Consider the following 23,499-nt stretch of genomic DNA (forward strand, 5'->3'; position numbering starts at 1 on the left):
AATTCAAACTATCTTGGCAATGTAGTATAATACATGTAGATCCTGCATCAGTAAGAGTCCATTATTTTACCCTGGATATTCTTATAATCAGGTCCTTTTTCTAAAAGGATGATTTTATACTCATATCACCTGTTGAGCATTGCAGATCTCAAAAAGATTCTAAACCTTTGTTTATAAATGGGATATATACCTACATTAAACTCTGAGCCCCTTGTGAGGTCTAAGAATCGCCCAGGGGCCAAAGTCTACACAATTTGAAAGAATCAGCAATATGTCAGAATGCTTGCATATAAGTAAAACCATATATCATAACATTTCATTTTTTGTGAATAATTAAAATATATTCCTTTGTAAAATTGGAATCCCAATGTGGCCCCACCCTACTCCTCAAGATTTTGATTTGAAAGAAATTAAATATACATTATCTGAGATTGCTTTCAGTAAATTAACAGCTTTTCTGGGCAAATGGTTTTTAGAAAAAGATATTTTAACACCCCCCCCCCCCTCGGAACAAGATATGAACAAACTTGAATCTACCCTACCTGACAATGCTTTCACACAAGTTTCAGCTTTCCTGGCTGATTAGTTTCTGGGAAGAAGATTTTAAAAGATTAACACTATATTCCTATGAAAAAGTTCGACCCCCACCCATTGTGGCTCCACCCTCATCCCGGAGTCATGATTTGTATCTACACTACATAACGATGATTCCACACAAGTTTCAGCTTTCCTGGCTGATTAGTTAGATTTTAAAAATTTTACACTATAATTGAAATGTAAAACTTCATTGTGGCCTCACCTTATCCCCGGGGACAATGATTTGTACAAACTTGAATCAACACCCCCTCTGAGGATGCTTCCACACAAGTTTCAGCTTTTCTGGCCAAATGGTGTTTGAAAAGAAATTTTAAAAGATTTACACTAAATATTCCTATGTAAAAGTACGACCCCCCCCCCCCCCATTGTGGGCCCACCCTACCCCTGGGGGTCATGGTTTTCACAACTTTAAATCTACACTATATGAGGAAGCTTCCACACACGTTTCAGCTTTCCTTGCTGATTGGTTTCTGAGAAGAAGATTTTTAAAGATTTACTCTATATATTCTATGTATAACTTCGACCCCCCCCCCATTGTGGCCCCACCTTACCCCCCGGGACAATAATTTAAACAAACTTGAATCTACACTATCTGAGGATGCTTCCACACAACTATTGGCTTTTCTGGCCAAATGGTTTCTGAGAAGATGATTTTTGTAAAAAAACATCAACAAATTTTCAATAAATCCTAATTATCTCCCCTTGAAAGAGAGCGTGGCCCTTCATTTTAACAAACTTGAATCCTTTATCCAATGATGCTTTGTGCCAAGATTAGTTGAAATTGGCCTAGTGGTTCTGGAGAAGAAGTCGAAAATGTAAAACGTTTGCAGACAGACTTACGGGCAGACGGACGGACGCCGGACAAAAAGTGATCAGGAAAGCTCACTTGAGCTTTCAGCTCCGGTGAGCAAAATATGGAAAGTTGATCAGAACAATTTTTTATCATGATCAAAAACCATTTACTAGTGTACTTGACAATGAACAAATGACAATTCAAAATCACAACAAATTAATTTATAATGATATTTGTTATATCCAAGCCCATAGTGTTACATATGCATGGCATAAAAAGGAATAAATAACTCATATTAAGTACTGTAAATTCCTAATTAAACACGAGGAATAAATATCCGCGTAAAATCGTGAGAAGCATCCTTCGCAGATTTTAAAATCTCACCATCATTTTCTGAGAGTTGAAAACTAATAGAAATAAGGAGAAAAGTTCAGCGTTCGCGATTTTATATTCTCACGATTTGATACAAACCAGCAGGATCGCAGAATTAAGTACATGTACTCGCATAATATATGGAATTTACAGTATATCAACAACACAGTGATGTAAACTTTTATACAACAAAATATATTCAAACTTAAAGATAGATTTTTTCTTAAATTGAGTATATATTTTTTTAACAAACAAACAACAAACAGTTAAAGAACAAAATGGCCACAAACTGTAACAAAACACTTTAAAAAAATCACTTAAACAACATTGAATATAAACTTCAAGGATCTTTACAGTCACCTTAGGCGAGATCAGAAGAGCAACACATTTGTTCAATAATTCATTTATTATGATAATTTATATAATTGTTATAATTGATATGAGTTTGGAGAACACATATATTGTTATTCTTTATTTTTTCAAAAACTATCTATCATTGCTATTTTTACTATCCTAATGATATTTATTGCAAAAAAAAAAAAAAGAATATGTAGGTTTTATTTCAATCAGTTTGTGCTTATTGAGTAAGCAGTGTTTTGATTGCATCACAAATATTGACATGCAATTGAGAAGAAAACTAAACATTTATTTGATTAACGTCATTTCCAGATAAAGTGATTATCCATTGGTTTTAAGGAAAAGGTTCTCAGCACAATGTCTTCAGCAACCTTCAATTTTTTACAAAAATTTCAGTTATCCTCAGTTATCCTCAATGGGTATATAAAGATCAGAATCTTTGTCATGATACAATTCAATGTAACCATGTACAACATCAATGGACGTCAAATGAAGCCTCTCAGACCACTGCATGTTAATGTTACATTGAATGTGAATGATAATATGTGGAAATTTATTTTCCAGCAAATTGACGTGGATTTGAATTAGCATATTTCTGAAAGTACCTTTTCTTATACAGATATGAAAGGCATTAAGCGATGCACTTCATTTAGTGGAAGCCGTTTCAAACAAAAAAGCTACGTAGAAAATACAGCCAAATAAAATACATGTACACAGTATTTTTTCCACGATGGATGATTCATGACATCCAGGGAGTAATTGCAATAAGTCATCCTAGACTGTAGGTGAACTAAAATTACACTGTAGGTAAAACCAAGATGATGATACCAAGTACACAATTGACCTGACCATCTGACTCTCTTAATAATGCCTTCTTAATGATATAGATACATGTGTATATGTAAAGCAACAGTCATTTTTTCATTGATTGTCACAAAATTAATTCAGCCAGTCAAGACACAAACTGCTTACAAATTGATGTCACCCCCTCCATTCTATGTCCTTACAGAACTCAGGACATGATTTTTAAATACAGGTAGGCCATTCAAATTTTCTGATTTGTTATGAAATAAACAATATTTCACACAATACCCTTGCATGTTTCTTTTGGGAAAAATTGCATTTATAAAGTCCTTTCATTTAAACTAAACATCAGCACCATGTAGCAAGAAGAATTTGCAACAAAACTAAAGCTTTGATTGTAATAATGTCTAGGTTTTCTAGAAGACGCATAAATTCTTTCATTAATCCACTTTTATCCATCGCTGGATTGACTTTTCTAGAGCTGCCATCCACCTGAAAAACCAAAAAAAGTACTAAACAAATATACATTATGGTGGTTCTATTCAAGACTGAAATTACATACTGGTACTCTTATGCCATAGAGTCAGGTATAGGACATTCCTACTAGCTCTTCAGTTTGATCAGAAAAAGTGCTGGATCTGTATGCCAGAGGACCTGAGTTCAAACTCCAGCAAAGGCAATACCTATGTTTTCAAGAAATGTTACCTTTCTTTGTGGGTCTCATTCTCTGCACAGAAGCTGAAGGTCCTCATCTGAGGCTCGGGGGGCCGGAGGACAAAGCCATGTTTCCTCAGGGAGCTGGTCATGTTTTCAACCTTGTAACCATGGAGATGTGCCATCCCTATTGTTGATTCAAAAGAAAGGATATTATTTTTGATTAAGAGGGATCGATGGTCATGGTCACTGTTAGACTGTATTGATCTCCTTTAAAAACAAAAAGAGCTCTATTTAACTATATAGGAAAATTCTCAAATTTAAAAGGTAAAATATATGGACTTTTTCAATACTAAATAAAAGATTATTGCTAAAAAGATCATATCTTAAAATTGAAGTAAGATCTGAAGGCTAATTTGTTGACCGACTAGCCTCCTTAAAACTATTAATCATCTTGGTGGTTTCCATATCATTTTCTAGATATACAAAATGCTCTGAACTTTATCTGTGATCTAGCTTAATTAATTAATTATTTCATTCATTCATAGAGGAATATAATATCATAAGGCAATTAAACAAAATATTTTAATTCATTAGCAATATCTTTTGCACTAAGAAAGATATTTTTTTAAACAAGTTGATATTAAAGACATAGAATTTTACCTTGTGCGCTGGAAGAGTTGATGTTTTTGTAATAGTAGATACATGCGTCCTTCAGCACACAGTATCTCTTTCTCCAAGTCCTGACGGTACGACCACACTTGGACAGGTATCCGAAGCAGTCCGGCTTTTTTATATCCAGAGCAGGAAGTCCTACATTAGAGGCTGTCACATCCATCCATGCATCCTTCTGAAATCCAGACAGTCAGTTGTAAATAACAGGGTACTACACATACTCTCTATGTCTAGCTAGGAAAACAAGGCACTTATTTTAAGCTTGTGGTCAATACTGATTGAACGAGGATTGTTGGCTATTATGAAATGCTTGTTTTAAGAAGTTGCTCTCAAAGTTGGCTAAATTTTTCTCTAAAACATTTAAAAGTTGGTTTGCAGTATCCTGACCTTTTCTTTAGCTCGGGTTGCAGCCTCATTCAAAGATGAAACCCATCTACAATGAAATAACAATGCACCCTGTTATATACTGGTGTGACAAAAAAGTCATTACCTTATGATCAACATTTCAAGATATTTACATCCATATTTCAATGTACATCTCAAAATGATCATCATTGACTGGAGAGGGCAGGGTTCAAAATTCAAACCCTACCAAGGTTGCTTATTTGTGTTGTTTACTTGGATCAGGCATTTTCTTTAGCTGCTAAACGACACTGATTCTGTGTTTGTTTGAAGGTCATGGTGGGTAGGGTTATACTTCCAAAGGTACAGGCAGGGGCAATTTTTTAAATCAATTATACTTATGAATTTTTCTATCTCTTCATAATACAATTACTCATTAATACTACAATAAGGCAGTCATTTAGATATGGTCTAATTTTATTTTGGAGTAACATATACCAGTTTATTAATTAGATTTATGGTCTCATTTAATTTTGGATTAACATACATGCAGTCAAACTTCGTTATCTCAAACTTGATGGGACTGTTTAAAAACTATGAGATATCAGAGTAATCGAGATATTGAGGGTAAAATACTTAAAAAATAAGTGGTTGGGACTTAAAATCACTTCGACTTATCCACTGTATTCGAGATATCAGTGTTTGAGATATGCTAGCGGATCAAGTGGGACTTTCTGTGTCTGTGATCTAGCTGTAATTTCTTTGACTTACTTGATCATTTCTACTCTGCTGTCAGCGATAAAGTAGTAAGTGCGAGCTCCAAACTTCTCCGCTTTGAAATAGTGTTCCCTGCTTGAGTCGGTCTGTTTTGAGACTATGTAGTTTAGAAGAGGAATGGCACCAAGAGGATCTTGATCCTAGAAATAACAAAGCAAAATACATTTGTAAGACACTTGTTTGATCATCTGTCCATATTTGATACTTGTAGTGATTTGTTCCTTATGATAATTTGACCTTGAACTTGATGATTAAAATTCATAGTCACATTTGACATTGAAACTTTAGGTTACAAGATTTTTCTTTGAAAAGTTCGTAGGTCTGATGGCAAGAATCAGACCGATCGAAGGATATAGGACTGTTCACAGTATTTTCAGAAAATCTTCAAATAAGGTAACTACAAATATCAATTTAAGATACATGTACCAGTAAAGCTACTCAGTTGTGTCGAATGTACATTTGAAGTACCGGTATTTTCAATTTAACACTGTGTAATCAAGCAGTCTTGTGTAACAGGATGTGAGAAACAATGCGGACCCAGATTCAAACCCAGGCCCCCTGAATCTCTAGTTGGGTGCTCTACCAACTAAGCTACCTGACACCTGTATTCCATCCAGTCTGACCATCACGTTTACAAGTAGTCAGAACACAGAAGTTGACCCTATGTCATGCATTGTTCACCATACCCTACCTGTTCTCCTTTGTAGTAGTAGAGGCAGTTGTCGAATCTGAGGACGAAGTAACGGCGCCTCCAGTTCTTGACGAACGTGGAGTTACTCTGTTTGTACATGTAGCCACTCATCACCGGTGTCTGCTGGTTCCGTACATAATGGACGTCGCTGGACGCCACCTCCAACTTTACGATGTTGGAATCTAATTTTTGAACAGAAAAACACGGTTATAACGAACACACTTATAATGAATAAGTCTGTATGATATCATTTCTAAAAACTAATAATTCAGTAATAATCAACTTTATGTAAATATATACTAATGCATCATAAAATTTTAATGAATAATATTACCTTTCTGCACTAGCTCAATATTTTGATATCAACAATTACTGGTATATTAAATCTATATTCTATACTACATTTTTGCACTAGTTCAATGTCTTTATGTCAGCAATTATATTACATCTATATTCTGTATTAATAAATCTATATTCAGGCATAATATTTCATCAAATATCATCATTCACTTTACATATCTGCACTAGTTTAAAATGTAATTTCTTTATGCCAACCATTTGTGCATTTGATAAATTTTTTGATGTCAACCAACATTTTACCTTAATGCAGTAGTTTGATATACATGTACTTGTATATTCATATATATATCCTTATTGCAACAGTTAAACAATAGACCCCTTCATGTTAACTGTGGTGCTGCTCTCTTGCAGAGCAAATTTACATACTTTGCAAAAGTTTTAGTAGATAGATAATTAAATGACTAATTCAATAAAACAATCAACGCTACATCATATTTCACCAAACTATGTCATTTTGCCCTGCAGAAGAGCAGTACCGCATTTACTGTGAGGGGGTCTATTCTAAGATGTCATTCAACCATCTTTTACTGTGTGGGGGTCTTTTCTAAGATGTCATTCAACCATCATTTACTGTGAGGGGGTCTATTCTAAGATGTCATTCAACCATCATTTACTGTGAGGGGGTCTATTCTAAGATGTCATTCAACCATCATTTACTGTGAGGGGGTCTATTCTATGATGTCATTCAACCATCATTTTACTTACCTTCATTAGTTTGAAAAATTATCATAGTTAGATTACTTTTGATGTTAGTCATTATCATTTGATTATTTATGATGTCATTCCAGTAGTTTGATCGTTTTCAATGTCAATCAAATAATTTGACCATTTCTGATGTCAATTATTATATATTTCTGATGTCCAGCATTTGTTTACCTCTCTGCACCAGTTTGATGATTTCTTGATGACTTAGTTCCAGCACGTTGACCCCGTTGACACTCAGAAGAACCTGGCCGGCCTTCAGACCTGCTCTCTGGGCAGGACTTCCTGCAGAAACATGAAAAATAAAACAAGTTTTAATAAGATGGTACGTAACATTTTGTTGAAATACAGGCCTCCAGATGCAATGATGTGGTAATTTTTATCATTATACTTTAAAGTTAAATACTGAAATCTGATTGGTTTAGACACAGTTTATAATCTGTTCTGTTACCCTCAGCATTAACAACACACATGGCAACAGGGTAATACAACAAATTGTTGCAGCAGAATTCACGTCATTCCTATATAAAAGCAGTAATTTATTTTTTTAAATTAAGTTATTCAGTATAATAAAATAAATACTGCCTGTCTGGTAGGATAACAGTTGAAATTGACACCCCTCAAAAACCATTGTCAACCTCCGCTAAGCAGTATTTATATAATGACTTTATGTATAAAATGCTAGAATGGCTATGGTATACTCTCAATGTAATGTGAAGAGCTGGGAACATTTACAGATATTTGCAATATTAAGGCAGAAGTCATTTATGGTTGATAACATTTTAGCAATTGGTGTTGTCCTGTATAACCTGAAGTTTTAAATTCTTTGTGACTTTTGATATCTTTCATTCAAGATTAAAGGGGGATAATTCACAATGGACAAGAATAAAGTGCTCATTAAATAGTTTGAAGCATACTGCATGACATCATTCAACATATCTCTTACCATGGTCAACCTCTGTTATAAATGCTGGATGACTGTCAAAGATATGGAGACCAAAATCTCTATCTTTTCCATCCTTATAGATCACAACCAACTGTTCATGTTCTACAAAGAATCAGAAGGCCCCACTTAAAAACTGCTCAGAAATACACATGTTAACCTTATATTGGTACTTGTAGTTTAAAATAGTTTATGAGCAATTTTAACATTGAAAAAAAAACTAGACAACATTGAGATGGTGACCATCTTAAAGGGCCCTGCTTAAATAATTGACTATAAGATGAAAAGTATTTAAGATAAATTTGCTTTGACCTTGACCTATAACTTCGAAATTTTCCAGCTGGCAATAAACTTTTATTTCAATCTCATTACCCCTTACATACAGGTATTTTTGTTCAACCTGAGCAAGACTAAGCAAATGGGAAATAATCTACAGTCTAAAACTGATTATAAAGAAATCTACTATGATCTTCACATTGACTTGGTTCATATTATAAAGTCACTGCACGCCATTAACCCAAAGGCTCTGTTATTGTGAATAGGAGCCAAATAGGGCCAAGTGGAGAGTATATGCTCTGAAAAAAGAATTTTGCGTGATCCAATATGACCTTGACACTTGACCTACACACATCATTCAAGGTCACTGCACACCCTTTGATTGTAGGCACTCTGTGGGTGAAATATGAGCCAGATTCGATCAAAGGGAGAAAAGATATGCTCCGGACAAGGATTTTTCAGATTTGACCTTAGAACTTGGTTCAAGGTCACTGCACACCCTTTACTCTTAAGCTCTGTTTATGTGAAGCTTGAGCCAAAAAGGGCTAAGTGGTGAGTATATATGCTCTGAATTTTTTTTTTTTGCATGATCCAATGACCTTGACCCTTGACCTACAAACTTTATTCAAGGTCACTGCACATTCTTTGACCATAGGCACTCTGTGAGTGAAGTTTGAGCCAGATTGGACCAAGGGGAGAGAAGATATGCTCCGAACAAGGAATTTTCATATAATTCTGCTATGACCTTCAGCTTCGATCTAGAAACATGGTTCAAGGTCACTGCACACCCTTTATGCAAAGGCACTCTGTGTGTGAAGTATGAGCCAGATTTGGCCAAGGAAACAGAAGATATGCTCTGGTCAAGAGATCTCAGACAGACAGATGAATGGAAGGATGGACAGACAGACTGATCACTATAGGGAACCCGCTCACTATAGGGCACCCGCAGAGTGGGGCCCTTATAATTTTGACAATGATAATTGAGGAAAATTGGGAGGAAAATGAAATGCAGTTGACTCCTTAAAATTAATGACTTGAAAAGCAAACTAACCATAAACTTTGGCAGACATGCGCTGATACTCTTGTTGACTGTCATGTCGATGCACCATACATTTACGTCGCAGGCGATATTCATGTTTGAATTCACTCTCCGAGCAAGTAGTTGTTGTAGAGTCTGTGCGTTTGTGAGATTTTTCTAGTAGTTTAGTTTCAATGCCTCGAATAAAGACTTCATCTGAAGAAAACACAAACATGCATGCAATTCACATCAAGCTAATCATAACATAAAAATGCACATTGAAAATTGAAATATTACAAACAATGATAACATTTTTAGCATTTTCATAATTAAAAAAGCATGTATGTCACTTGGTTGGCAGCATTTATTACCTGTAACTGAATTATACTACGAAGTACAACAGATTTACTATAATAAAAGATATTGACTTGCTCAAAAAAACATACTTCTCAACTCCTGAATTAATTGGTCTAACTCAGCTTGCAATTTTGTGTCCATTTTTTTATAACACCTACATGTATATCCTAGTCCACCCCAAACGATTTGACCCATGTAGCATTCACCCTAATCATTCCTGGCATACTTGGGGTGACTCCAGTTGGTCTATTTGATGCACAGTATAGTAAATAATTCTCCCCTGAGGGCAATCTTGTTTTTGGTGTTACATTTATTTATGAATTATGATGTTTATTAATGGACAGTAAAAGTATGTTATAAGGACAGTTCTCCGTATCAAGATACCTTTTGAACTATGTGTGTCACATCTTTTTTATCTTCCAGTACCCAGCTACTAGTATTCCAGTTTAACATACTGCAGTCTGTGTTTTTCTACATACCTGATTCTGGCTCCTCTTCTGCAATGCTGGATGACTGGAGCAAGTTGGGTGACTTTTCATCTGGCATACACAACCATACAGATTTTCGATAACTCTCATTATAAATGCCTAAAATAGTGACATCAGAGACATATCTAAATACAAATGTCTACATAAAAATTTATGTACTATCACTGCACTTCATAACTATTGACCAATGAAGTCATCAAGGTTTTACATTTATAAACTCTGTACATTACACAGATATTAGCCAAAGAGTTCTATACAAAGAATTTAATAGGGGCGTCTAATGTCTTGCAGGTCATGGTTAAAGGCAAGGTCATTCCAAAAATGCTGAAATGGGAGGTACCACTATTGATGATATAAATTCTTTATTTGTAAGATAGAAACTGTAAGGATGTATTCTGCACTGTGAAGCAAATACAAATCTGATCTGCTAAAGTTTCGGAATTTTTTCTTGATATTGGGACAAAATACTTGACCAAGTCAGTTTTTAATTTAAGCAGATACCATTTACATGTACAGAGCACAGGTGCTTGAGGACAGGATCGACCCCCCCCCCCCTTTTCCATCCCCCCCCCACCCCCCAAGTATATAGACCCCCAGGACTTAATTATTTTTTTTTTTATTAAATTATCCTTTTATGACATATTTCTAATCTAATTTATATATTAATTGAATAAAATTACCTAAAACAAACATTTTTAAAAAAATCAGACCCTCTTCATATATAATATAAGAAGGTTTTAAACTTTGTCTGCCAGCTGAGGCGCTGCCAATGAATATTTGTTGAACATGTATTATCAATTTTCAAACTACATCTACCAGTCAAAACAGTGACCTCATGTCGTAGCCCGGTAATTCCCTTCACTAAATATCTGCATGCCATGCCCGTGTAAATACATTTATTGGGTAAATTAGGACAATTTTCACCGACAAGTTGCAAGTTTTGAACCGATCCATTTAAAATCAATGGAAGTGAGGGTTTATCGCAAGGAAGATAACTTCACTCATAAACAGAGAAGTTCTGAGTGTACATGAGAACAATGAAAAGGTAAGAGATTTATGAAATTGCATGGCAACCTCGAAAAAAGTACAATTCATTAGAAGTATGAATTCTAATCAAGCCGTGAAGAACTGAAAACTTTTTTATCTTCTTGGGTACTGAAAAATCTAAAAGAAGGCACTCATACTGAGTGTATTACAATAGAAGACATAAAAGAGAAAATAAAAAATTAATGTTACAGGTTATCTTCCTTGCGATAAATCCTTACTTCTGTTGATTCTAGATGTTAGCAACCTTCTTGTATTATAATGTTACATATAGAGGGTCCAATTTTTTAAAAAATGTTTGTTTTAGGTAATTTGGGGCAATGAATGAATAAATTAGATTAGAAATATGTCATAAAAGGATAATTTATTTTTAAAAAGAGTAAAGTTACTTGGGGGTGGGTGTGGATGGGGGGGGGTCAATCCTGTCCTGAAGCACCCGTGAATGGTACATAAAAAGATATACATGAGATTTAACCAAATGAATGATACAAACCAGGTACATGTGATATATACCAGGTAAATGCAATTATACATGATGGACAATTTTCTTCTTTTTTCAGCATTTTACTTGTCTATGATGGTTTTGAGCTAAAAGCTGTCCATACTGTCAGAAAGTAGAAGGTCCAAGGTGCGTTAACTCATGTAAAGGACTCTCATCATTGAATCGCTGCACTAAAATCAATGTTGAACCCTATGACTTAATATGGTAATGCGTCATGTCACCATTGAATATAATCCTTATATCAATAAAACTTAACTGGTAAAATGACTTTCCAAACATATGGACCATATTGCTCACCTAAGTAACAGGTATTAAGTTAATGTCTATATCTCTGATGAGTTAAGTATCATGCACATGTACATGCATGTACATATTTGATAGCCAACGGTATCTACTTGCTTAAAAAAATAATCTAAGGTAGAATAATAAAATGGCATCCTAGAATGGTGAAAATGACCTTCCTGGTAGGGGCTACGACACACACAAAGTGTTTGTATCCTATCTAATTAAAAAGGAAATTGAACTAGAGAAGATCATAAGTGTTGAACTAATTATATTGGTGAATTTCCTTATAAACTGCTCAGAAATATTCACTGCAATAATTGGAGGCTTGTACCTCGATTGATAAATATCATATCACTTTGCAGGGATTGTAGGAAAATATTTTTGCTTCATAAGTCACTAAATGATGTGATTTGAATAATTTAAAACTTTAAGTTCTGTTTTCAATGCTTTTCGATTGTCTAAAAAATTATTTATAGATGCATAGACTTTTACCCTACATCATGATGACTTGCATTATCATTCTGCATAAACATGACAAAGCTATTGAACAATATTTGTTATTAAAATGCCAAACTGATCTTAATTTCTGTACTTATTGATAGAAATTTTTTTAATAAAGAATAGACTTGATAGCTACCAAATTTATATGAGTATAAACTAGGTTGGAACAGTTAAATTGTGCTTTACTAAAAACTGTTATATGTGATGGATAAAGCTTCATATAATGTCATTGAATACATTCCTTCAGTATTTGTTTTGGGTTTTGATTTCAACATTCATAGATCAATTACAATTAATAAAAAATCATTTTGTCCCACTCCTTCTTTTTCTCTCCCTGGCCCTTCCCTCTCTCCCTGGTTCTTCTCTCTCTCTCTCTCTCTCTCTCTCTCTCTCTCTCTCTTCTCTCTCTGAAAAAATCAGAGTTTATATTATCTCAATTTTAATACAAATCATTGATATTTCTCATATACAGTCAGTAATTTCCTAATTATATGCAAGGATCTATTATCCATGTAAACTTGAAAGAAGGATCTCTCTTAATTATAAAATGCTTTTGTTTTTAACTATTTGACATTAAAACCAAAGTTTAGGACTCACAATTTTGAATTCTCACAATTTGATACAATGTGGAATAGTCAAAAGTAATGAATCTTCAGTAAAGTATGGTTGAACTTCAATATCTCAAACAGTGATATCTTGAATACAATGGATATGTCCAAATGATTTTAGATATCTCAAAGTTTTTAAACAGTACCATCTAGTTCGAGATAATAAAGTTTAACTGAATATATAAATCATTGTTAGCATTGGATACCTACATCTCTCTCTCTCTCTCTCTCTCTCTTTACTAATCATTATATTCATAAAACTTCCTTGGACCCTCACAAAAGGCAAAGTGTCTGATGGATATTGAGATTCCTCCCTAAGTACATGAGAGGCAGACACTCACAGCAAACCTAGGCACTAGTGGGCAATAATGCCATTGAACATTTAAGGTGTAACATCATTATGTGCATTCACAAAATTTAGGTTGTAATGGTTTTTCTAACAAAGTGTTAGTTATTGTAACTGGTATACACACAACTTTGGAGCATATTAAGAATTCTAAGAAATACACTCCTTTCAGATTTGTAGCCTTCTGAAAAATAATTCTGATGAAGAAGGAAAGATCTCACACTTACAAACTACATGTATAAGGTAGTGCACTCAGTACGCAATTTTCACAACAATATGATTTAAGCCACAAATGTCACATGCTTAGTAAACCCTTTTCCACTTTGATTATACAGCACATCTGCAAGAACATTTCATCATGATGATACAGCTAATGTTATGTGTAGAAGTTTGACTTTCACTTTATTTTCCTAATAATAACTAGTAGCATTTATATTTCTATAACTGCAATTGCTCCCATAAAACATTTAAATTTTAAAGAAAAGGAAAATCTACATTTCTAGGTATAAAATTATTTTTCAAGGATCATGGCTTTGGTAGGTTCGTAATTCATCATACAATAGCAGAGCAGTTCATGAAAAAAATGTTTAATTATTGCATAAATAATAAATACCAGAAGAAGAGTTTATTTTGTGGATCTTCCATTTGATTGAATATAAGGGATTAGTTCATGAATGGATGTAATAATTTTCTTAGATATTCATGCACCATTGCTTAATGAAATCAATACACATGCAGGGAAACATGAAATTTAAAGGTAAGTTAAAACAAAGCCCATCAAACAGTCAGCTTTTTATTCCAACTTAACAGTTATCTTTGTGCAGTGTTGGCTTTTGTAATCATTCATTGATGTTTCCAAAAGACAACAAACTCATACATTATGCATGAAACAATTTACATAATTTTGATTTTTAACAAAGAAGCAGCCATGCTTAACACCAGAGCCAAATCTTAAAGCCCTTGACATGCATCAAGAAACCAACCACCATTTTCTTTCTTTCCAACATATATCATTTTGTCAAAGATGTGTTACGTTTATTTATGTTTATATTCATATAACTAAACAAGTACATCCTCGAGGAAGTCATTGTGAATAGTGAGTTTATGTATGACTGGTCGTTATGGGAGTTTACTGGCAAATCAACAATTAGTCTGATTTCACACTGTTTGACAGGATTAAAAAGACTTCCTGACCAGTACAAACTGAATCAAGTCCATTATATTAGTAAATGTACTAGTCTTATTTTATACAATAAACATTTTATAAGCACAGAGAGGAAGGTTCATGTGCACATAAATGTACAATGTAAAATGTATATTGCTACTGGTATATACAAAGTAACCTTAATGTGTCGGATGTCGACCCACAGGTTATTCTAATAAAATAGTTGTTGTCATCTTGACATGCAATACATGTACTGGTATTAAACATTTTGAACTGCACTACAGATCAAACAAAAGGTACTGCAAGCAAGCTCACAAATGATTACCCCCGCTAAGAAAAATATAACTCAGGTATTTCTCTATTGAAAAGTATTGGATGCACCATTTTTCTTAAAGTGTCCTTGAACTTGCACAAATGACCAAAGCCTCAAAGTCGGGACATATTAACAGGTCACAAGCAATCTTTGTGAAAAAATTTAGCATCTTATCATTTTTCATTAAAAGATACAGTCTATACAGGAATTATGCATCTTTTAACAATGACCTTTAACTTGCATAACTGACTCTGGGTCAAGTTTATGACACACCCTCAGGTCATGAGCAATGTTTAAATTATGTGAAGTAAGACTTTGCAATGTATCTCCATAAGAAAGGTATAGAGCACATACAAATTACAGGTACACAAATTATGAACCTTTTCTTACAGTGACCTTTAATTAACCTGCCCAAATGACCCTGGGTCAAATCGTGACAAACCCTCAGGTCATAAGTAATCTTTAGGTGAAGTAAGAACTTCCAATGTTCTCCATAACAATGGTATAGAGCAGACCCAAATTATGAACTTTTTCTTCCAGTGACCTTGAACTTGCCCAAATGGCCTAGGGTCAAAATCATGACACACCCTCAGGTCATAAGAAATCTTTGTGTGAAGTAAGAACTTCAAATGTTCCTCCATGAGAAAGATATGGACCAGACACCATTGCACAGACAGATTGACAGACAGATGGATGGATGGAAGGATGGACAGATGGACAAGATGATACCTAAGTAACCCCCCCCCCCAACTTTGTTTGGTTGGGGTATGCACATATCTTAACATTAGTTAAACTTCAGAGCACTCATAGCTAGAATATTGGAATAAATTGTGTTATAGAGTTCAACATTTTATTTCTGTCAAGCATCCAACCTATAGTCATTAACTCTGAATTAAATGAGGTTCTTCATCTTGTCATTTCAAAGCAACCTGTGTATCATTTGTATGACTGGTTTCCATACTTTACATAGTATAGTCTATATTCTACAGGGTTTTAAGTCAATGAAAATTTCAAACTGAATATATGATGACCTTAACATTTGATCTTGAATATAAATATAGTTCTTTCCCAGACAATGGCAATAAATGTTTAAATGACAACTGATTGTACAGTTGAAAGAGAAATCTTCGTCATGAAGAATGGGCGAGAAAAAGAAAAAATTTTCAATATGAAGACTGCAATCTTAGCGAGAAATTAGGACATTTGATTGGCTGAATAACTGGGTTATGTTCTAAATAAGACCAAAACATTTCAAATAAAGTGGTGATATTGACCATTCTTCCTTGAAATTATAATCCTGTTGCCATGAGTTACCCAAGTACTGAGAATGATCATCCTTATATGAACTTAACAGTACAATTTTATTACCTTCAGAATGTTTTCAGACACATAGTGGATGTGTTGGGGTAGGGGGAGGGAGGAGGTGATGGTCAGGGACAGAGTGGGGAGGGGTCTGTTTGTCAATCTAAGACAAAAGATTCACAAGTCACTTCCAGCTTAGAAACAATTTTGATTCATTCTGTATATCTCATTAACAATTACTATACTATGATATAATAGTGTCCTTAGCAACAATTACCTAGCCCAATGTAGATATTGTAAATGAAGTTTCATAAAATCACTGCATGGAATTTTACAGTTTATTGTTAATGTCATGATGATTCTTCTAAATTTCATGCTTACTGCATGTGGGAACCAAAGATCACATGGTTCTAGATGCATTATTTCAAAATTTTCTTTAAATTCCAAGGAAAATTTTTTATACCATAAACAAAGCGAAATTCAAGAAATATTCACAATCTACATTAATTTTAATTACCTGTGTCATCATCTGAGGAATCCTCTGAATTCTCCATAGAGTGATCAGTCACATTCCCCTGTGGTTTAGGACTGTTTCTGTCCGACTCAATGTTTGGACCGTCTGTATTACACACGCCGTCTGTTATACAGCCATTGAAGTGCCCGACACTGGAATTCCCACTCTGTTCTTTGTGTTTCTCTTGAGTTTCATCAATAATCAGAAGTTTATTGAAAATTTTATCTTCATTTCCCGGTCGAGGAATTCCACTCTCACGACCGTTGCCATTAAGTTCCCCTTCCGTCTCTGTTAAGAAATGGAAGATATCACTCACAACCTCGACTGGACGTCCAATTGTCGGTTCAGCCTCTGTTTGACAAGAACCAGACACCATGTGATTCGTCTTTGTCTCATCCTTGCCCACTTTCGAGGACTTTTTCCTCATCAAAACCTTTCCATCTTCTGAACAATTTTCCTTATCAAACAAGGAGTAAGAATTGTCAGAAGCACCACTTGAGTTCAATTTTTGACTCGATTCTTCAACTTTTATCTCTTCTTTCGTGGAAACCTTTCTATCATTTCTCATCTGTCCATTGGCCTTTGAGTCTGGAGAATTACAATGATTTTTTAAACAGTTTATGGGATCATTTTTAGTTACTGTTTTTAAGTCATGTCTCTGACTGTTTGGATCAGAAGAATGTTCATCCATCTTCAAACATCCATTACAACCGTTTCTATGGTGGTTTCCAGGAAGTCCTTTGTAGGCATTAACCACACCGTTAGGAGCCCTGCCACTAGGAAAGTCTTCAGTTTTGGTTTCATCAAATACTGTACCTTGCTGATATTCCTTCAGAAAGGCGAATGCCTCACTAATACGTGATGAGCCATGAGCTGTTCCTGCCATTGCTGAGTATTACATGGTCAAACTGGAATTCAGGAAACAAAATTCTGTAACTGATGTTTCTAAGCAGTAATAAAATTCTCAAATGTAAACATAAAAAAATCTGAGGACATCTTCATGCATTTATTTCAATTACAATTCCTTTCATACTTAAAATGAAACTTGTTAATGAATCACTTTGGTAAAGGTTTAGGTACATGTAAATATGTGATTTAAATATGTACATTCCTTTTAAGTGGAATTTTAATTGAAGGAAATGGCTTTATTTCACTTATGTAATTGAACCTCTGTGCATCCTCCACTGGGGATAAATAAATGTTGATTAATTGCTATACTAGTACCTGGTATATAAATGATTTTTGTGGTCCTCAAAACAGATATAATGCTAACAAATACTTATAAATTATCATGGATTTATATCACTAAAATCACTTGGTGATTTATTTGCATCAGATAATACACTAAAAGGTCAAATTATGTCTATGTTTGAACTTTGATCTGATGAAAATAAACATTCAGAAAGTAGCAAACCAAACTTCTATCATATAGACAGATTATACCATCATGTCATCAGTAAAAGAGAGTAAACCACAGACTGGTGATCTGGAGTGTCAGATTATACCATCATGTCATCAGGAACAGAGATAAGTAAGCCACAGTGTGGTGATCTGGAGTGTCAGATCATACCATCATGTCATCAGGAACAGAGAGAACTAAGCCACAGTGTGGTGATCTGGAGTGTCAGATCATACCATCATGACATCAGGAACAGAGAGAAGTAATCCACAGTGTGGTGATCTGGAGTGTCAGATCATACCATCAGGTCATCAGGAACAGAGAGAAGTAATCCACAGAGTGGTGATCTGGAGTGTCAGATCATACCATCATGTCATCAGGATCAGAGAGAAGTAAACCACAGACTGGTGATCTGGTGTGTCAGATCATACCATCATGTCATCAGGAACAGAGAGTAAACCACAGACTGGTGATCTGGAGTGTCAGCTCATACTATCATGTCATCAGGAACAGAGATAAGTAAGCCACAGTGTGGTGATCTGGAGTGTCAGATCATACTATCATGTCATCAGGAACACAGAGAAGTAATCCACAGTGTGGTGATCTTGAGTGTCAGATCATACCATCATGTCGTCAGGAACAGAGAGAACTAAGCCACAGTGTGGTGATCTGGAGTGTCAGATCATACCATCATGTCATCAGGATCAAAGAGAAGTAAACCACAGACTGGTGATCTGGAGTGTCAGATCATACCATCATGTCATCAGTAAAAGAGAGTAAACCACAGACTGGTGATCTGGAGTGTCAGCTTATACTATCATGTCATCAGGAACAGAGAGAAGTAAGCCACAGTGTGGTGATCTGGAGTGTCAGATCATACCATCAGGTCATCAGGAACAGAGAGTAAACCACAGACTGGTGATCTGGAGTGTCAGATCATACCATCATGTCATCAGGAACAGAGAGTAAACCACAGACTGGTGATCTGGAGTGTCAGATCATACCATCAGGTCATCAGGAACAGAGAGTAAGCCACAGTGTGGTGATCTGGAGTGTCAGATCATACCATCATGTCATCAGGAACAGAGAGAAGTAATCCGCAGAGTGGTGATCTGGAGTGTCAGTTCATACTATCATGTCATCAGGAACAGAGAGTAAACCACAGACTGGTGATCTGGAGTGTCAGATCATACCATCATGTCATCAGGAACAGAGAGTAAACCACAGACTGGTGATCTGGAGTGTCAGATCATACCATCAGGTCATCAGGAACAGAGAGTAAGCCACAGTGTGGTGATCTGGAGTGTCAGATCATACCATCATGTCATCAGGAACAGAGAGAAGTAATCCGCAGAGTGGTGATCTGGAGTGTCAGTTCATACTATCATGTCATCAGGAACAGAGAGTAAACCACAGACTGGTGATCTGGAGTGTCAGATCATACCATCATGTCATCAGGAACAGAGAGTAAACCACAGACTGGTGATCTGGAGTGTCAGCTCATACTATCATGTCATCAGGATCAGAGAGAAGTAAACCACAGACTGGTGATCTGGAGTGTCAGATCATACCATCATGTCATCAGGAACGGAGAGTAAACCACAGACTGGTGATCTGGAGTGTCAGCTTATACTATCATGTCATCAGGAACAGAGAGAAGTAAGCCACAGTGTGGTGATCTGGAGTGTCAGATCATACCATCAGGTCATCAGGAACAGAGAGTAAACCACAGACTGGTGATCTGGAGTGTCAGATCATACCATCATGTCATCAGGAACAGAGAGTAAACCACAGACTGGTGATCTGGAGTGTCAGATCATACCATCAGGTCATCAGGAACAGAGAGTAAGCCACAGTGTGGTGATCTGGAGTGTCAGATCATACCATCATGTCATCAGGAACAGAGAGAAGTAATCCGCAGAGTGGTGATCTGGAGTGTCAGTTCATACTATCATGTCATCAGGAACAGAGAGTAAACCACAGACTGGTGATCTGGAGTGTCAGATCATACCATCATGTCATCAGGAACAGAGAGTAAACCACAGACTGGTGATCTGGAGTGTCAGCTCATACCATCATGTCATCAGGAACAGAGAGAACTAAGCCACAGTGTGGTGATCTGGAGTGTCAGATCATACCATCATGTCATCAGGAACAGAGAGAAGTAATCCGCAGAGTGGTGATCTGGAGTGTCAGTTCATACTATCATGTCATCAGGAACAGAGAGAACTAAGCCACAGTGTGGTGATCTGGAGTGTCAGATCATACCATCATGTCATCAGGAACAGAGAGAACTAAGCCACAGAGTGGTGATCTGGAGTGTCAGATCATACCATCATGTCATCAGGAACAGAGATAAGTAAGCCACAGAGTGGTGATCTGGAGTGTCAGATCATATTATCATTTCATTGATTTAACAGAAAAGCAAGTCCCTGTTTTATATTATAATTAAAATTTAAAAAATGAAATAAATTTCTAAGACTTGCAAATTTTTTATTCATTATTATTGACCACCCATTCATGACCAGAGCTATAGGGGGATCACGGGTGACAGTTCAATTCCCCCTGAAAAAAATAAATACACTGGTATAACATTCACACTAATAATATGAGAAAAAAATAAGACCCATCCCCACCCCACCCCCCACACTTCCCGGCCAACAAAATTTTCTCTTGACCCCCACCACCACTGAAAAAGTTTGGGATCCGTGCATTCTATGTATTTATTTAATCAATAATGAAATTTACCGGTGGAATGTCAACAAATCCATTTTAGGGGAAAACGTTTTTATTCAGTGTTTGATTGAAGAAATATAGCAGTACCAAAGCATAACGTTCAAGGATACAGGGAATAATAACAAAATACATCAACCTATGAACACATTCTATTTCTTCAAGACATGGCTGATCAGGAGGTCCTGGGCCCAATTAAGCACAGTATTTCGAACGATATCATCCATCTTGCTTTACTTTTAGACTAACAGACGTATTGTAAACACTTAAGGGAAAATGTAAACAAAAGAGAAATCATTTCCATAAACTGTTAGAACATATATAGTCTACATATTATCTAATCAGTTCTAATCAAATATGGTCATTTGTATACAAAATGTCGTTAATAAAATCCTAATCCCCGTTCCTACCTCTTTCGTTTTCCAACTGAGTGATTCGTCGTCTGTCGATTAAATCGAGCGAGCTTCCTGGTTTTATTTGGAATGTTTATTCATCTTTTTAACATTATAGATTAAGGGAACCAGTTTCGCAAGTGGAAAAATCAATTTCACGAGCGAGAAAAGGACTAAAAAAAAACCTATCGCTGTACTGTATAATGTCGTGTGTCTCAATGGATTTTGCATCGCTATAACTTCAGAAAACATAACATCACAGTCCCTTGATTTATTAAATCACAATTGACTTTTGTAAATATAAATTGTTCGTTCAGTACGTTCAGTATTTAATAGGAGCTATACCTTAAAATGAATATGAGTTTATCAAATAATCGCCAATTCTTACAGCCTATGCAAAGCATATATTTTCTGCCAAATTGTTTTCCTATTTTGATCCTTCATCAGTAAATTTATACCACGATCTTAAGTATTGATTCTATCATATGTCATTTTTTTTACGCATATCTTTTTCCTGTATGACAATGTACATGAAAGTATTTTTCTACCGATTTATATTTTTGTGCATTCTATAAATCTATGTTTCTCTTATGCAAAACTATTTGGTTTGACAGAATAAACTGAACTTGAGCTTGCCTATTAGAGCGTGCACTTTTTTATCCACTAAAAAGGACAAGAGCGAACAAGGCCTTACAAATCCCCCGTACCCACTTTGACTTTGAAATGGCATATGAACATATACAAAATCTTTACATTTGAAACGGTGCATCAGTACATGAACATGTATAATATAGAACTGCACTCTCTGACAAATAAATAATATATAATAATACATGTACTTGGTAGTTATTTCCTTTGTTTTATTTGATGCTTTCTAGGCATTACAGCATGATCTGTGCTAGGCCTAGCGCTATTTTTATCCGACATTGTAAATACAGAACATGAACATTACGTAATTGTTGTCATTACATAAATGGTATTGGATATTTTTCTCAAAATCAATAAAAAGCAAAACACATTTTACTTAAAGGTAAATGAATAAACAAAAATAGAACGCCGTCTATACGATTCGAACACCCTCTCCATGGAGAAAGATGGACTACGAGCCTCCGCCTATCACAGTGAGCTACGTTGACACACAAGAGTAAGGGTGAATAAATTAAACTCTTTGACAATAACTAATAAAGTAAAACTTTTTTGGTGAAAATCACAAATTTGACCCATGATGGGTCTAGACTCCATTTTAATAAATCATTAATAAAAAACAAAATAAACTTATTCTTCAAATAAAAGTACTTTAAGGATGGAGTCAGGACCCATTCACACCTAATTTTGCGATTAAGAACAGTGAATGATCCAAGATTTAAACAAAAAACGTTGTGCAACTTAATTTGGAAACCAATACCTGTCGTGTTTATAGAATGAAAGCACAATATTGACTTCCATCGTGAAATTTATAATGAAAACAATGCATACAAGTCAAAAATTAATATTCTAACTTGAATTGAAATTCTTTCGTCTTCATTGCTCCGAGCGGGGGATATACAACGCCTTATTGTGCGCCCCGGTTCTTTAGGTGTATGTGAAAACATATAATTTAAGTCTGAAGTTCAACTGGCATACATGAGACTTCTAAGAAACAGTTCAGTTATATTTTGAAGTAACTTACGCCAACTCTTTATTTTAACCAATAATGTTAATAATTAAACTAAGCAGCGATAGTAACAAAGATTTCAAGGTACATGAGATGGCACAAAAAGTTGAAATAGAAAAGAATACGTCCATATATCCTACCTCACCACCACTTTCCTGAAACGCGGACTTGACGTAGACAAGGTAAAAGAAGTTGCGGTTTAAATAAGCTAAAAATGGGAAACCAAGCGGCATAGGCGAGTTGCATTATGAAGTGTTAAAGAATAACGCAGTAATTAACGTTCTTTATGAATTGTTTTCACTATGTTGAGGAAAGCAATTAGATCTTTATCCCCGGTATTTAAAGACCAAAATTCTGATCTAGGAATCCAAATGAACTATTTAAGGAATAAGGAATCATTCTTTATAGAATTATGAGGTGATAATTTCGGTCGGGGCGTGGTCAAATCCAGCGCAACCAATACCGTGTTTCGGTTACTAGTATGTTATAAGACACGCCTATTTTGTGTCGCTTAGCTTTTTGTGCAATTATTTGG

General features: G+C 35.3%; 1 protein-coding gene across 1 annotated transcript; it reads right to left on the bottom strand.

Moving 5' to 3' along the window:
- Positions 1-1,589: 1,589 nt before the first annotated feature.
- On the bottom strand, positions 1,590-21,481 carry LOC128157442 (uncharacterized). Its single transcript, XM_052819997.1, has 12 exons — positions 21,329-21,481; positions 16,790-17,694; positions 10,198-10,305; positions 9,395-9,577; positions 8,071-8,172; positions 7,299-7,409; positions 6,063-6,244; positions 5,366-5,511; positions 4,640-4,685; positions 4,241-4,427; positions 3,629-3,764; positions 1,590-3,415 (listed from the first exon to the last, which is right to left on the bottom strand). The coding sequence occupies exons 2-12, from the start codon at positions 17,670-17,672 to the stop codon at positions 3,364-3,366; spliced, it is 2,136 nt and encodes a 711-aa protein (XP_052675957.1). The 5' UTR covers positions 17,673-17,694; positions 21,329-21,481; the 3' UTR covers positions 1,590-3,363.
- Positions 21,482-23,499: the final 2,018 nt, after the last annotated feature.

The sequence above is a fragment of the Crassostrea angulata genome, chromosome 1 (genome assembly GCF_025612915.1).
Source record: "Crassostrea angulata isolate pt1a10 chromosome 1, ASM2561291v2, whole genome shotgun sequence".
Classification (NCBI taxonomy): domain Eukaryota; kingdom Metazoa; phylum Mollusca; class Bivalvia; order Ostreida; family Ostreidae; genus Magallana; species Magallana angulata.